The 14,207-nt window shown below is 31.5% G+C and overlaps 1 protein-coding gene across 2 annotated transcripts; it reads right to left on the reverse strand.

The window, feature by feature from the left end:
- Nucleotides 1-1,268: 1,268 nt before the first annotated feature.
- LOC112287152 (uncharacterized) lies at nucleotides 1,269-5,204 on the reverse strand. Of its 2 annotated transcripts, none has more exons than XM_024529905.3 (4): nucleotides 4,592-5,204; nucleotides 3,887-4,292; nucleotides 2,729-2,937; nucleotides 1,269-2,498 (listed from the first exon to the last, which is right to left on the reverse strand). In XM_024529905.3, the coding sequence occupies exons 2-4, from the start codon at nucleotides 4,155-4,157 to the stop codon at nucleotides 1,701-1,703; spliced, it is 1,278 nt and encodes a 425-aa protein (XP_024385673.1). In that variant the 5' UTR covers nucleotides 4,158-4,292; nucleotides 4,592-5,204; the 3' UTR covers nucleotides 1,269-1,700. The 2 variants fall into 2 exon arrangements, with proteins under 2 accessions (XP_024385673.1, XP_024385674.1); XM_024529906.3 differs by having other exon boundaries at nucleotides 3,887-4,374.
- Nucleotides 5,205-14,207: the final 9,003 nt, after the last annotated feature.

Below are 14,207 nucleotides of genomic sequence, written 5' to 3' on the forward strand. Positions count from 1 at the left end.
AAAGGAGTTTTTCAGAGGGTGGGTATTGTCAAAAGACGACACAGTATTAATTGTTTTTTGCTTTCAACGTTTGGGAGGTAATACTAGTGGGGCATAAACTTGTTGCCCCAGGGGGTGTGTTTCTAGTTGCTGAGGTTCCTCACTTTGAGAGCTGAATCTGTTATATCTGGATTGGTCATTAACCTGTCTAAAGAGGGTACAATTGCATGATTGCAGTTATTCATACTTTTTCTCAAAGGCCCATTTTTCTTACTATATTTGTATGTAAAATTAGACAGAGGTCTTTGTCCTTGGGGAGGGTAGAAAAAGGACACAAAAAAGTGGTTGGAAAAGGACCAATGCAAGAGGACTTTACAGCTAAATATGACCATGCTGACATATTTACTTACTATGTATATATAGACAAAAGAAAAGAAGTTTGTTTCTATTTTTTTCCCAGAAAAATGGAATCGGAACTCCATGCATGCACTCCCACCTCAGATTAAGTTGAAGCTGCCAATAATTACTGCTCCTTAAAGTGAACACCAATGGATAAACAAAAGGAAAATTTGGATTGAAGGTACATGACACAAGGGTTGTGCTTTCAGTGGTCCCATTTGGTGTTGCAGAACATGCAGGAAAGGAGAAAACCAAAAATGTGTTGGCAAGCTGTTGTACCCACAGGAGCATTTTCACTGTGGGTGTGAGAAACATGAGAATAATACACTTGGTCCCCATTTGTGAGTAAATGGGTCCAGACACAGAGCTAGCCATCGCAGAGATTTGTAAGGCTAGCAGACAGATATAGAAGATTGGTACATGTTTCCCTCAACTTTTTGGTACCCAGTGGAGGAAAAAGAAAGGGAGGAAAAACCGAGGGATACCAAGAGCCTTTTGTGGAACCCAATCAAACCAGTTCCCAAGCTCACCACTAATGGTGTTGCATGAAAATGGATAGCACTATATTGGGTGTGCAAATTCAAATTAGGATATGTCCTTTGGAATTGTATTCAAGGTACAGAGAAAGTAGTAAAATGTGTAGAATCACAGTTAAATATACATGCAAGAGAAGCAAGATAGTACAGAATAATATATACATCGTAATATAGCATAGGTACCGTATGGTTGAATACAGTTTGTCTTTCTATTTTTATTTTTTATATCAATGATTTTGCAATATTATAGAGATGAAAACAATTATTAGTATGCCAGAATCAGTTGCAAATCTCATTTCACCATGCCTCTTCAACGAGTACAATAATATGATCAGCAACAAACGGAAAAAAGCATACACCAAACCAAGTGAGACAATATATTCATTAGTTATCGCAACTCCAAAGCAAACACCAGATGCGTGCATAATTTAGCTGCCACAAACTTCACTATGTTTCGAATAAAACTAACAGGAAACCTCCGAAGCTTAGACTGAGTGTCGATTCTCATGTCGTGGGTCGACGCACTGAAATGAATTCTTCAACGTCGTCGCAAATTTACAGCTGCTGTGGTCTTCTCTCTGCTCTGGCGCACCAATAAATGTAGCTATGTACATAAGAATTTATCTCTGCAGCGACCCCTCTATCATGCCACTTCTGCTGCTGCTTCTTTTCCTTCTTCCGTTCATGGCTCTCCTTCCTATGCACCGGAGTTGCCCTGCCACCTACTCTACACCTCCTACGCTCTTCTTCCTACTCTCTCTCTCTCCCTCCCTCCCTCTGCCCGCTTCACACCACGCTGATCGCATTCACTCCCTGCTGTATGCTGTTCGCATCGAACGACGAGCTCACGTGGAACGCCGACGAATGCCTCGACGGTGCCTCCAGCAGTTTTGCCGTCAGCTGCGAAGGCTCCGCACGCGACGGTCCCAAGCTCAGCTCAGCGATGTCCCGACCATCCTCTTTCTCCTCCTCCTCTTCCATCTTCGCTGGTGCTGAGCTCACCGCGGCCACCTTCGCTGTCGGTCTCACGATGTTGCACTGCGGCGGTGACGGACCCATCGGCCTGCCCTGCCCCAGCCCTGCCCACCAGCTGAACGAGAACGGTATGCTTCCAGCCCCCGACGCTCCACCGACGCGCACGCCCGGGTCTCCCGCGCATGATGCCACTGCCACTGGCACGGCCGGGCCGCCTCTGTCCATGGCGCTCCTGGAGGAGCTGCTCTCCATGTTGTAGCTGCTGCTCATCCCCCGCGCGACTGGTCTCTCCAGCCCACTTCTGGACGAGCTCTTGGCATCGAACCCCATCATCCCCACCACCTCCGTCGTCATCCCCTCTGCACCCGCTGCTCCTCTTCCTCCTCTGCTGCTTCCCACCGCCATCAACGGCAACGCCATGGGCAGGCTTGCATGCTTGGGCACCGAGTGAGGCCGAACTGGCAGCCTGTATCCCTGCATCGACGACGCCTCGTACAGCACCCCTGCTGCAGTGTAGAGGGAGCTGTGACCCAGGCTCAACTGCGGGAGCGGGGTGGCGTGCTCCTCATCAGCGATGGACGTGGACTCTTCGGCAATCGAAGGAATACCCTACATCATACCAGAGAATAGGTTAACACATATTCCTTCTGGACTAAAAACAAACATATTTCGTTCCAATGCATGCACAGCATGTGACATAAAACCAATATCATGCAAAGCCAGATTCCAGATAGAACTACTATACAGGCATATTAAAGTTCAACTGAAGTGTTGTGAAGTACGAGAAGACTGCGAGTATCAAGTAAGCAGAGAAATGCACAGAGTTGATAGACACGTACTATCTCCGAAACCATGTCAAAAAGGCTGGATCGTCTCTTTCTCTTGTTCATGTTGCTTTGTCTGATGAAATACTTCTGGGCATGGCTAGCAACTTGTGTCGGTGTCCTGGTTTGCACAAAGTTCTTCGAAATACCTCTCCAGTCACCTTTTCCGAGCTTTTGCAATCCCAGCAAGAATAGACGATGCTCATCTTCCGTCCATGGTACACCTGTAATAACAACGAGAACCAATTTATTACATCAATTTAGCTTCTGTTTACTAGTGAGAGGGATAAAATAGAAGCACTGTCTTTCTACCTAGCAAATACAAGCTCTTTCTATCAATCCATTTGGCTAGGAGCGAGAGTGATCTGCATTTGCTGAAAATCTACAGAGCTCTTTGAATTTGACACCCATAAGATTTCAACCTGCTTTTATGGTATTTTCAACATCACTCCTACAGTACGACAACTCTTGTTCAAAGTCTTAACGCTACACTCACGTGACCACAATATCTGGGTAGCTTTACATTGTAATAACAGTAATCAAATTTGACGTATGCGCGGGACAACAATTGAAACGCACATGCGGAAGCCCTGGAAGTTTCAGACTACACGCAAAACTTGAAAACACGTATTCAACGTCGTCTTTGTATAGAAGAGACACTCATACTAATGTTTTCGGTAATGCACTGAAACGGAACAATGGGTACACGTTTAGGAGAATTCAAAACTCAAAGAACCATTCTACCCCGAATTAAGCACCGAGAATAGAGTGGAAAAGAACATCTCGGAGCACTTCTGTCTGAGCATGAACTGCATGAACTCTTTACTTAAGGGCTCACAGTCAGCAATGAAAGAAAAACTACGCGCCCATCTCGACTTTGCATAGATTTAAGACACGATGTTGTGTCCTGGAACAACTTATCCGCCGAACATCTTGCATCTAAACTCTCAGTCAACAATGACAAAACCGACTTCGAAGTTTGACTTTTATATTGAAGCCAATCAACTTTCACCCGTCAGCCTATCTACACCAATCCGCTCTCACAATTTCAAACTCGAATTTTGAATGCAATGCCTGTAAATCTGCCGTCCTCAACGATTCCAACACAGAGCAAGAGGAAACACGTGCTACTAATTGATATACACAAAAACTCTGTGAAGAAGGAAATTGTACCTTTCTTGCGCTCTCGAGCGTTGTTCGACGTCTGCACCAGACCATCCGACACATACCCGTCGGGAGCCGCTCCGGACTCCCACTGCTCTGGAGGCGACGCTGGGTTGTGCACGTTCGAGTAGTGGCTCAAATTGTTCATGCTCACACTCTTCCGCATGTTCGTGCTGCTCACGCCGTCCGTCAGCCGCACCCCGAACAGCCGCACCCCTCGTTCGGGGCACGTCCGGCTGTTGTGTCCATTGAGGCCGCAGTGCGAGCATCGCCTGCTCATGTCGTTATGCTCCAGGGTTGCCAGGTTGACGACCTTGGAATACCACTCTCCAAGGAAAAAGAAAAAAAAGGAGACGGCGGAACAGAATGAAGACAAAATTCAAGCAAGTCTCTCAAGCGAACTCCCCCTCTAAACCTGCCAGGTGCGCAGTCTAATGTGGATCAGAGAGTGTCGACATTGCAACAAGGTTCGCGTTCGTGATCAACTGTCCAGCCACCTTAGCGAGACGGCAATGTGCAGTCAGATAGAAACCCAAATTCTAACCACAGCTAATTCAGCATGAAACTACTTTGCGATGCAACAAGTACAACAACGCATCACGGCAGCCTACAAACAGCAAGCAATCCAGGATTCGACAGACCCTGGATCCACGCAAGCTCCAAGCCAACTCGCACAGAACTCTAAAAACGCATCGAAACGAACATTGGCCCAACCTGCTACCAGCAAATCTCGAGTGCAATACATGAAGCAGGCGTCGAAATCCAGCACCCAACACGACAGAGGCGCGGCACCAACAGAATCACCCACTTTCCACGCGCCTACAAATACCACCAATTCCGCGGCACAACCTCCTCGGCTTCTTCTTCCCACGCCACAGAATCACGGACCACAGCAAGAGCTCTGTGCTTTCGCCAGGACTCAACCCTGCAAACTCCTGGTCGCGATGTTCAGTCCTCGTCTCTCATCCCACGACGCCTCTCCGAAAACACACAGAGCCTGGCCAAAATGCAGGGTAGAGTAGTCTTGGTTTTCCGACCGCAACCCCTCGTGCACGTCCTCCTCCGATAGTGGGATTTTTGCACCTGGATCGATCGATTCCCCTGCAATTCAGCCTCGACCCAATGTTGTCCTGTCAATATCCTCCACCCTGACCCCCCAAGCTTTGTCTTTTTCCCCTTCTTTTTTCCACCTCGCGACTCCGAAGTGCACAATCCTGGAGCAGCCTCAGCGTGCACGGCGACTCACACTGATACTGCTGCTGCCTGCCTCTCTCTCTTCGCATGCTACAGCCCCTCTCGGTGCCCCTCGCGGTTTACTCGTTATCAGTTAATTCATCCTTTTATAAAATCATTCATTTATTCATTCATTTCGGGGGGTCAAGAGCACCCATGCTGATGGGTTATTGGCTCTTGGTGCGTTACGCCCCCACAGTGCGCCACGTTGTAGTGTGGTTCATTTCATGTGATGGGATGTGTGGGTTGAATTTTGTGAATATCTTCTTTGGATGCATTTCTTGCTTCAAAATATCTCATTTAAAAAACATGTTTGTGTATTCACATATTTTTAAACAATAGTTGTTGAGGTAGAAGGGGGGGGGGGAGCATTTGATAATAAAAAAATAAATATATAAAAAAAGATCACCAATTAAAATAAATGGAAGGTGTCCTTTAATGTAAGATATGTGGTACTTTTGAATATTCTTGGAGTGACAAGCTCATTTTTCATATACTGTATCAAAGAAAGGAAACTCACTACCTGCAATTTTATCCAAAAAGTCTAATGTAAGAACAAATATAATTTGTGGTTTTAAAATTACTAATAAAATAATTGTATTTTATTTTTTTAAAAAATAAAATCTGAGAATTAAAATTGAAATTTATGTAATTAGATGGCATGTAAAAAATTATTGTAAAGATTATGAAAAGTATGATAAAATAATTTTAAACTTATCATTATTTTTCTAATAAGTGTAATTGTTTTTATACTTGCATAGTTTAAGCTATTCCAATGGATTTATCAAAATAAAATTTGTAGACATTTTTATAATGATTAATATATTGATTTATTTTGAAAACATAGTATAGATGTTTTTTATTTATAAAACTTATAAATAATTATAATAAAATTTAAAATATACTTTAAACCATATATATTTATATATTAAAAATAAAAATTACGATAAAAATATAACTATTTTAGTATATTCTATTAAAATTTGACAAATCAAATGTCATGCTAAGAAAATAAGAATTTTTTTATTGATTAGTTTTTAATTAGATTACATAGATGATATAAAAGATATATATATATATATATATATATGTGTAAACATATTATAATACTATATATGAATGCTTTAAAATAGTTATTATAAAAGCATATTGCATGTGATAGTTTAAAGACAATAAATTATTAAATTAAGGTAAAATGACATATTTTATTATATTAGATTAAAAATGTCTGGAACTACAAAATATTATAAAGAATAGTATATTAATGAATGAAAATTAATTTTAACCATCATAAATTGTAAGTTATAATAATTTACTATAACTTAATTTATAATAAGTATTATAATAGCATTTTATATTAAATCTAAGTTTATAATATAAAAGCTTTGGATTATACATATCTATAAGATTCAATAAGGGAGTTAATGATTATGGTAGAAGAAATTTGCAAATATCTAGTAAAATTCGAAAATAATATAAAATTTAAATTTTTGATTTTTGATTTTTAATTTAAATTAAATTAATCTTTTTGATATCTCATCCATACTATTGTAAAAAAATCTTTATTCAAGGCGGATAATTATTTTTATGGTCAATTTTTTTTCTTTTCTTGAAAATATATACTTTTCAAATTTATATATGGATATTTATATAAATATTTTTTTTTGAAGTGGTCAAGAAAAATAAGGATAAATATAAATATAAGTACTTATATATATATATATATATATATATATATATATACTAAAAAAACTAAATAAAAATATTAAAAAATATATTTTTATATTAAAAAATATTTTAAAAAATATTTTAAAGATTTTATTTATAACAAAGAAGTTATAGTAGATTATGCATGTTATTTTAGATATAAATAAATTTTTTTTAAAATATTTAATTAAAAATTTATTATATATATATATATATATATATAGAGTTTTAAAAATCATATTCTAATATTGTTAATGCTATACCTTTCCTTACCATCTCATGATTGATTCCTTGTCTATCATCCATTCTTGTCCTTTATTTCCAACCTCTTTGTTTTCAACCTCCTTGTTTCCAATGTCCTTATTTCCATCTCTTTTTCTCAGCTCTCTTCAATTCTATTCTTTATTTCAAGCCCCTTATTCTTGTCCCTTCTTCCTAGCCTTCCTTCCCTCCTCCGTCCTTTTCATTCTTGTTCCTGTACTTCATTTCCATTCTTGTTCCTAGTCTAAAACGGGCCTTGTTTAATACTCATTTCTTCTCTCTTCCTCCATTTGTAAAACATCCAACTTTCAAAATCCATTCATGTACATGTTATAATATTATGTTTGTTATTTGACATGTGAAGTTATGTTAGATAATCTTGTAGAAGTTTCATCATGTCTTGAATATTTATATTGAAACTTATATGTAAGCTTTCATATAAGCTTCAATATTTTAAAGATACTTTAAAGTATTTATGAACAGTTCTTAGAAAAATTTTAAAATTATTTATTATATATCTTGGTTTTATTTATCTATCTTTTTTTTTATTTATTTTTATTATTGATGTGTGTTAAAAAAGAAAAAAAACACACACTAATATACACACATGTAGATTCAAATAAATCAAATTTATAAATGTTGATACTATAGTATTTTAAATAAATAAATAAATAAACATACAAATAAATGATGTATTATAAAAATTAGTATGTTTTCACTTCTATGTATATTTATATACATAATATATGAAATTTATTTTCTATCTAAATTCATAATAATTTTATCATTTGACATTACGATTTCAAAATTATATATATATAGTGACTCAAAAAATTGTTTCAATGTTGACATAACTTGAAAAGAATGGCATATAAAAGATGAATTTTAGTGAATAATAACACGTGATTTATATAGCAAATAAATTACTCCTTTACAACTATCAAATGTACCTAGGTTAAAAAGAATCCATTTGGTAATTGTGGAGCTATGACCAATCTAATTTGGAATAGTATTGAAATAATTTTTTGAGTGTGGTGTCTAATTTTTGGATTCTATTAATCACTCAATATTACAACACTTTATCATCATTAGATTTACTATAATGATGTTATTACTAATCTAATGACATCATTCATGCTTACTATTAGCTATAAAAGTCCCATTTTTAATCACAATTTTTGATATGGATATATTCCAAATTACGGCATTCAAGGATCTTCTAGAATCTTCTAATTTTTTTTAGAATCTTCTAAATACTTGTAAAATCTTCCACAATCTCTTAGAAAGTTTCATAGGGTTTTAGAAGCCTCTTTAGACTTCTAAAAACTTTGATAGAAAGTACCATAGACTTTTGTAACCTTCATTATAGTATTAATAGGAATCTTTGGAATTATTTTTGCTATAAATCTTATTCTTTGTTTTTAATCTTGACATATTTCTTTGTCAAATTCTTTTATCCTTGACAATTCCTTGAACAACTATGAGATCCATTCTGTGCTCTCTCCAAGACAACATCACCTTTGCTCTTCTTTATTTTCAAAAATCTTATGGCCAAATTACTTTTGAGAACTTAGTTGCAATAAAACTACTATCTTTAGGCTAAAAAAAGTTTATTTTTAATAAAAAATCTTAAATTAGGTAGATCAAAGAAACTCACTATAATAGATGAAAGGACAATCATTTGCCAAATCAACACTGAAAAGGTTGAAAATGCTATTGAGATTGCCAAAAATCTTAACAATATTATCAGTAATCTTGTGTTAATTCAAACTATTCAATTCTTTTTTAAGAAATGGAATATAAAAGTGATAGTGAAGAAAAAAAAAGCTACTACTATCTACTTGCCATTAAAAACAATGCTTGGATTTTACTATGAAGTACAAAGAATGGATTATAGAGGATTAAAAGAAGATTATTTGGTCTCATGAGACAAAAATCAATAGATTTGGATCAAATGGAAAAAAGTCAGTGTGAAAACAAAAGGATCAGTCCTTGCTTGACAAAAAGATCCAAGAAATAATTAAACAAAGGGGTACAAATATAATGGTATGAAATTATATAAGATGGAATGGAATTGAGAGGATGAGGAGAGGATGGATGCCAAGAAATTTGTGGAAATTCTTGAAAAAAATGTGCTTCATGGCATTGAAGAATTTGGTATTTTTGAAGAAGAGGTGATTTTTTAGCAAGATAGCAACCTCAAATATAACTCAAAACTAACATGAAAGTAGTTTGATCATAATAGAATTAAAGTAATAGATTGGCCTACTCAATGTCTTAATTTTACTTCCATTGAATACTTTTGGAAGCACCTCAAATACTAGCTCAACACATGGAAGATAAAACCAAAGTAAGTTTAAGAATTATGAGAAAGAATAGCTATGGAATGGAATAATATTGAAGCAGTTTTGTACCAAAAGTTAATAGAAAGTATGCCTAGAAGGTTGGAAGCAGTTATCAAGGCCAAAAGAGGTCCTACAAAGTACTGATATGTAATTGGATACCACATTCAAAAAAATGTTTTAATAGTATTTCAAATTGAATTAGTCATAACTTCACAATTACCTAATTAATTCTTTTCAGCCTAAGCTCATTTGGTAGTTGTAAAAGAGTACTTTATTTGCTATACAAACCACATGTCATTATTTACTACAATTCATCTATAATATACAATTTTTTTCTAAAATATGTCAACATTGAAACAATTTTTTGAATTACTATATATATATATATATATATATATATATTTATATACGTATATATTTTTTGATATAATAATATTTTTTTAATATATAAAAATTGATAAGTGAATATAATAAAATATCTTAAGAATAAATATTTTAAAAATTAACTACATTTTTTTCATTAAACATAAATATATATTTTTTAAAAAAAATAATGAAGGATTTATAGTTCAAAAATTACTTATCAATACATATATCACACTTTTATAAATAAATTTAATATCATTCTTTTTATTTAAAGCAATAATGATTTGACTTTAATAAGTCATATTTTTGAATAAAAAGATATAAAATTCAATATATTTACAAAAAAATTAAGTTTTTTTTGAAAATATAATATTAATTTATATTAGATATATTTAATCCTTCATATGATGGTTAGTTAAAATAAAAAACATAAAATTTGTAATTTTTGGTTCAAAAGCCATAGGATTTTTTTAAAACAATGATTATTTTAATTATATATATATTTTTTCATCTTATTTTTGTATAAATATTTTAATATAATTTAAATATTAAATTTTCTTTGAACATCTAAAAATATAAAAAATGATGTCTTTAAAAAATCAACTTTATTGATATTACTCTAACCTACTTCTAAATTTTGATATAAGAAAGAAAGGTCTATGAGTTTTTGTAGGCAAAGACAAATCTTTAGAGGTATAAACTTGCTTTTGAAGATGATTTCTTCAAATTTATATTGAACATAATGGTAGATTTCTATTATTTGTTGTAAAACAAGATAGTTTTAAGTAAAATAAATATAATCAAAGAACATTTTAGATAGTTCATGCTTCCATTATTAAATCGAATGTATGTATCATCCATAGTTTTAATTTTAAAATCATTGCAATAAAGCTTATTTGTTAACAATATAATACTATCTAAATCATTTAAGTAATAATATTAATTATTATATTATTTTATTTTTTATTATAATTTTTTCTCATTTTACATATTTTGAGCAACTAATATCTATAAAAATATTTTCTACTAAATCTCACTTATGTACAAATAGATTTTTCAAGTTGGATATTTTACAAATAGAAGATGATAGAAAGAAAGAGTATGAAGTAGAGTTCATCAAGGACTAAGAATAGAAGGACTAAAAACATAAATAGAAACAAAGAATAAGAACAAGAGATGAGAACAAGAAATGAGAATAAGTGATTGAGAATAAGGAACATAAATAGGAGGCTGAGAATAGAGAATGAAAATGGGAGATAGAGATAGAATCAATTATGAGATGGCAAAGAGGGATGTGGCTTTAATAACTCTATATATATATATATATATATATATATATGTTAATAAGGTAATATAAAATTTATTAAATTTTACTTAGTATTATTTGAATTTTAATAAAAAATATTTAAAATAAATATCAAAACTTTTAATAGATAAGTATAAAAATGTTTCAATAGATAAGTATCTATTAAGCTTTTTTGTTCATTTTAAGTATCTATTGAAATTTAAAAAAAATATATAAGAAGAAAATATCATCAATTGTTTTATGATTTTTATCTTATTAGTTTTTATTTTTATTTTTAAAAATACTACCACAATAATTAAGTTAAAAAATAATTATTTATTATATTTACTATGTAATTATTAATCATGATTTAATATCAAGGATAAAAATTCAAAGATTCTAAATAACTAAGTGAGATATGTCTAAAAGAAAATGACAAAACAGAAGAAGAAAGTATGTATATTCAAGAATAATTTGAAATAGCTATTGTCAAAGACCAAAAATCTAAAGAATCTTAAAACTAGACTAGAAGTAAGAAAAGAATTAATAAGAGTGAAGAAGGCCTTATTCTTTTCTCCATACATAAAATCTAATTAAGATCTATTTGACAAAGTTTTATAGAACCTCTAACATGTGTTTACTTTGCAAAAAAAAAATTATTTATATGTGTGGCATATGTACAATTTATAACAAAAGTGAAATTTTTTGGCATTATTTTTAATCTACTAATGATATACAAATATGTATAAAGTCAAATTCATTTCTATGAAGCTTTTAAGAAGCTTTTCTAAAAGAAATAATATAATTTATTTATTTTTATTTACTTCTATGTAATTCTATTTATTTATATAATTATTAATATTAATTATGTCTATGATATTATTTTCTTCTAAAGTTGAATTCTACAAGCAAAAGTCATAGCTTATTCAAAAAATCCAAGATATAATGAATTATATATGTTGCATATTTTGATCTTTGTTTCCTTTCAAGGTAGTTGTTAAGTTCTTTCAACTATTGATAGTATTTTATACCAAAGCAAGAAGATAAATTTATTATTTTATTAATGTTAAGGCCATCATAACTTCCTTCAAATAAAATATTTTCTATACCATCAAGTGTGGTTCCTATTTTCAATATTATCACCAAATATTAATAGTCTCTTTTAAAGTTGTATCAAGGATATGAATCTTCAAGAACCAAAAAATTAATATATTCTTGTGTCACTCAAAAAAACTAGATAATCTTTCAAAGATGATATAATATTTTACCTGGGATGGCTATTGCCTAAAATAAGACAAATAAATAATCTTAAAATAAGACTAAGGACTAAAAAGGCATTGACAAGAGTAAAAAAGGCTTCATTCATACATCTATATATACTATCTAATTAAGAGCTATGTGGCAATTCTCTATAGGACCTCTAATATAAGTTTAATTTGGGAGATACATGTTTTAACTTGCAAGAAAAGTTTTTTATATGTTCGCCACATAATTAGCTTATACCACAAGCTATTAATACATGCAATACATGGCTAAGTTATTAGCTAAGTTTTTAACCTATTAATTAATTATAAATACATATAAAATCAAATACATATAAAGTCTATAAAATTTTAAATAAGCTTCTCTATAAGATATTATCAAATTTATCTATTTTAATTTACTTCTATCTATTTATATTATCTAAGTAATTATTGGAATAAATATGTATGTTAATTATATTATCTCTCCTTCTAGGAACAAGTTCTACAAAGAACAGTAATTACATGTTGATAAAGTCTAAGATGTAATGAATTGTATTTGCCACATTTTTTAATTTTTTAATTTTTTGAAGATAGTTAATAGATATTTTTAGCCATTAATAATGTCTCATTCTAGAATGAAAAGACTACCTTGTTATTTGATTGTTGTTAAAGCCTTTGTAACTTCCTTCAAACAAAATATTTGTAATATTATTATGAATTATTTTTACCTCCAATAAAATTATCAAATATTGAAAGTCTCTTTCAAGGTCATGATATCAAACACGTTATATCTCTTTATCTATTTATGGAAGAACATGTCTTTTTTGAAGAACTTCATTTCTATTACATCATCTTAAAGATTTTGATAATTGTAATATCTCATCGAATAAGTCAATAAATAATAGTTCTTGAATTGAATCTATTAATTATTGATTTTCTATCTTTTTAGCTCTATAAATAAATAAAAATTATAAATAAGAATAGAAAGGATATTATTTCTTTTATAGCAAAGATTTGTTATTCTTCATCTTGATTTTGATGAATATCATTAATAAAAAGTATTATTTATTTATTTATTTATTTATTTATTTATTTTTGTATTTGCATTTGCATTTGCAAGATTTTTAGTAGACTTCTATGTGCATTCACTAATATCATATCCATGATAATTAATAAGATTTTTCAACCTATTTTGATGTAGCCTTGAATCTTAGACTTATTCTACTTTGAATTCTTGATTATTATCTACTTCTATAGGAGGTGATGGCATTCTCATTTTTTTTGAGATGTTTATTATCTTATATGATTCAAGAAGAGATATGTGAAATATGAAATAGAACTTTATGGAGTTTGATAGATATAATCAATAAATAATTGAATTGATTTATTTATAAATTAAAAATGGTCTAAGCCTATTGTAATCTAATTTATCACAAGGGCATCTAGTCTTGATATTGTAATAAAATAACTATACCTTATGGCTAACATGAAATTGAAGTTGCTCCTTACAATAGACATCTATGTTGGTTTTTTGTCATTCTTGAGCTTCTTTTAATTGTACCTTTATTGTTGTATATAGCTCAGATAAATAATTTATGAAATCTTTTTTAATAGAATTATTAGCTTTTGAGTAATAAAAAATATCAAGTCATAGATGATAATTTTAATTAAAAAAAAAGATATTTATTGCATAGAAAAATATAATTTATTATTATAAAGAAACCTTGTCAATGATAAAAGAGTTGTTCAATCATCTTATTAGTATTTGATGGTACATCTCAAATACTATTTTAAAACTTAATTTACATACTCTATCTATCAATTTCTTTCACAATAAAAAGACAAAGATGATTTTATGTCCATCTTTAAAATTTTAAAAAGAATTATCT

Source organism: Physcomitrium patens, chromosome 9 (genome assembly GCF_059467195.1).
Source record: "Physcomitrium patens ecotype Gransden chromosome 9, ASM5946719v1, whole genome shotgun sequence".
Classification (NCBI taxonomy): domain Eukaryota; kingdom Viridiplantae; phylum Streptophyta; class Bryopsida; order Funariales; family Funariaceae; genus Physcomitrium; species Physcomitrium patens.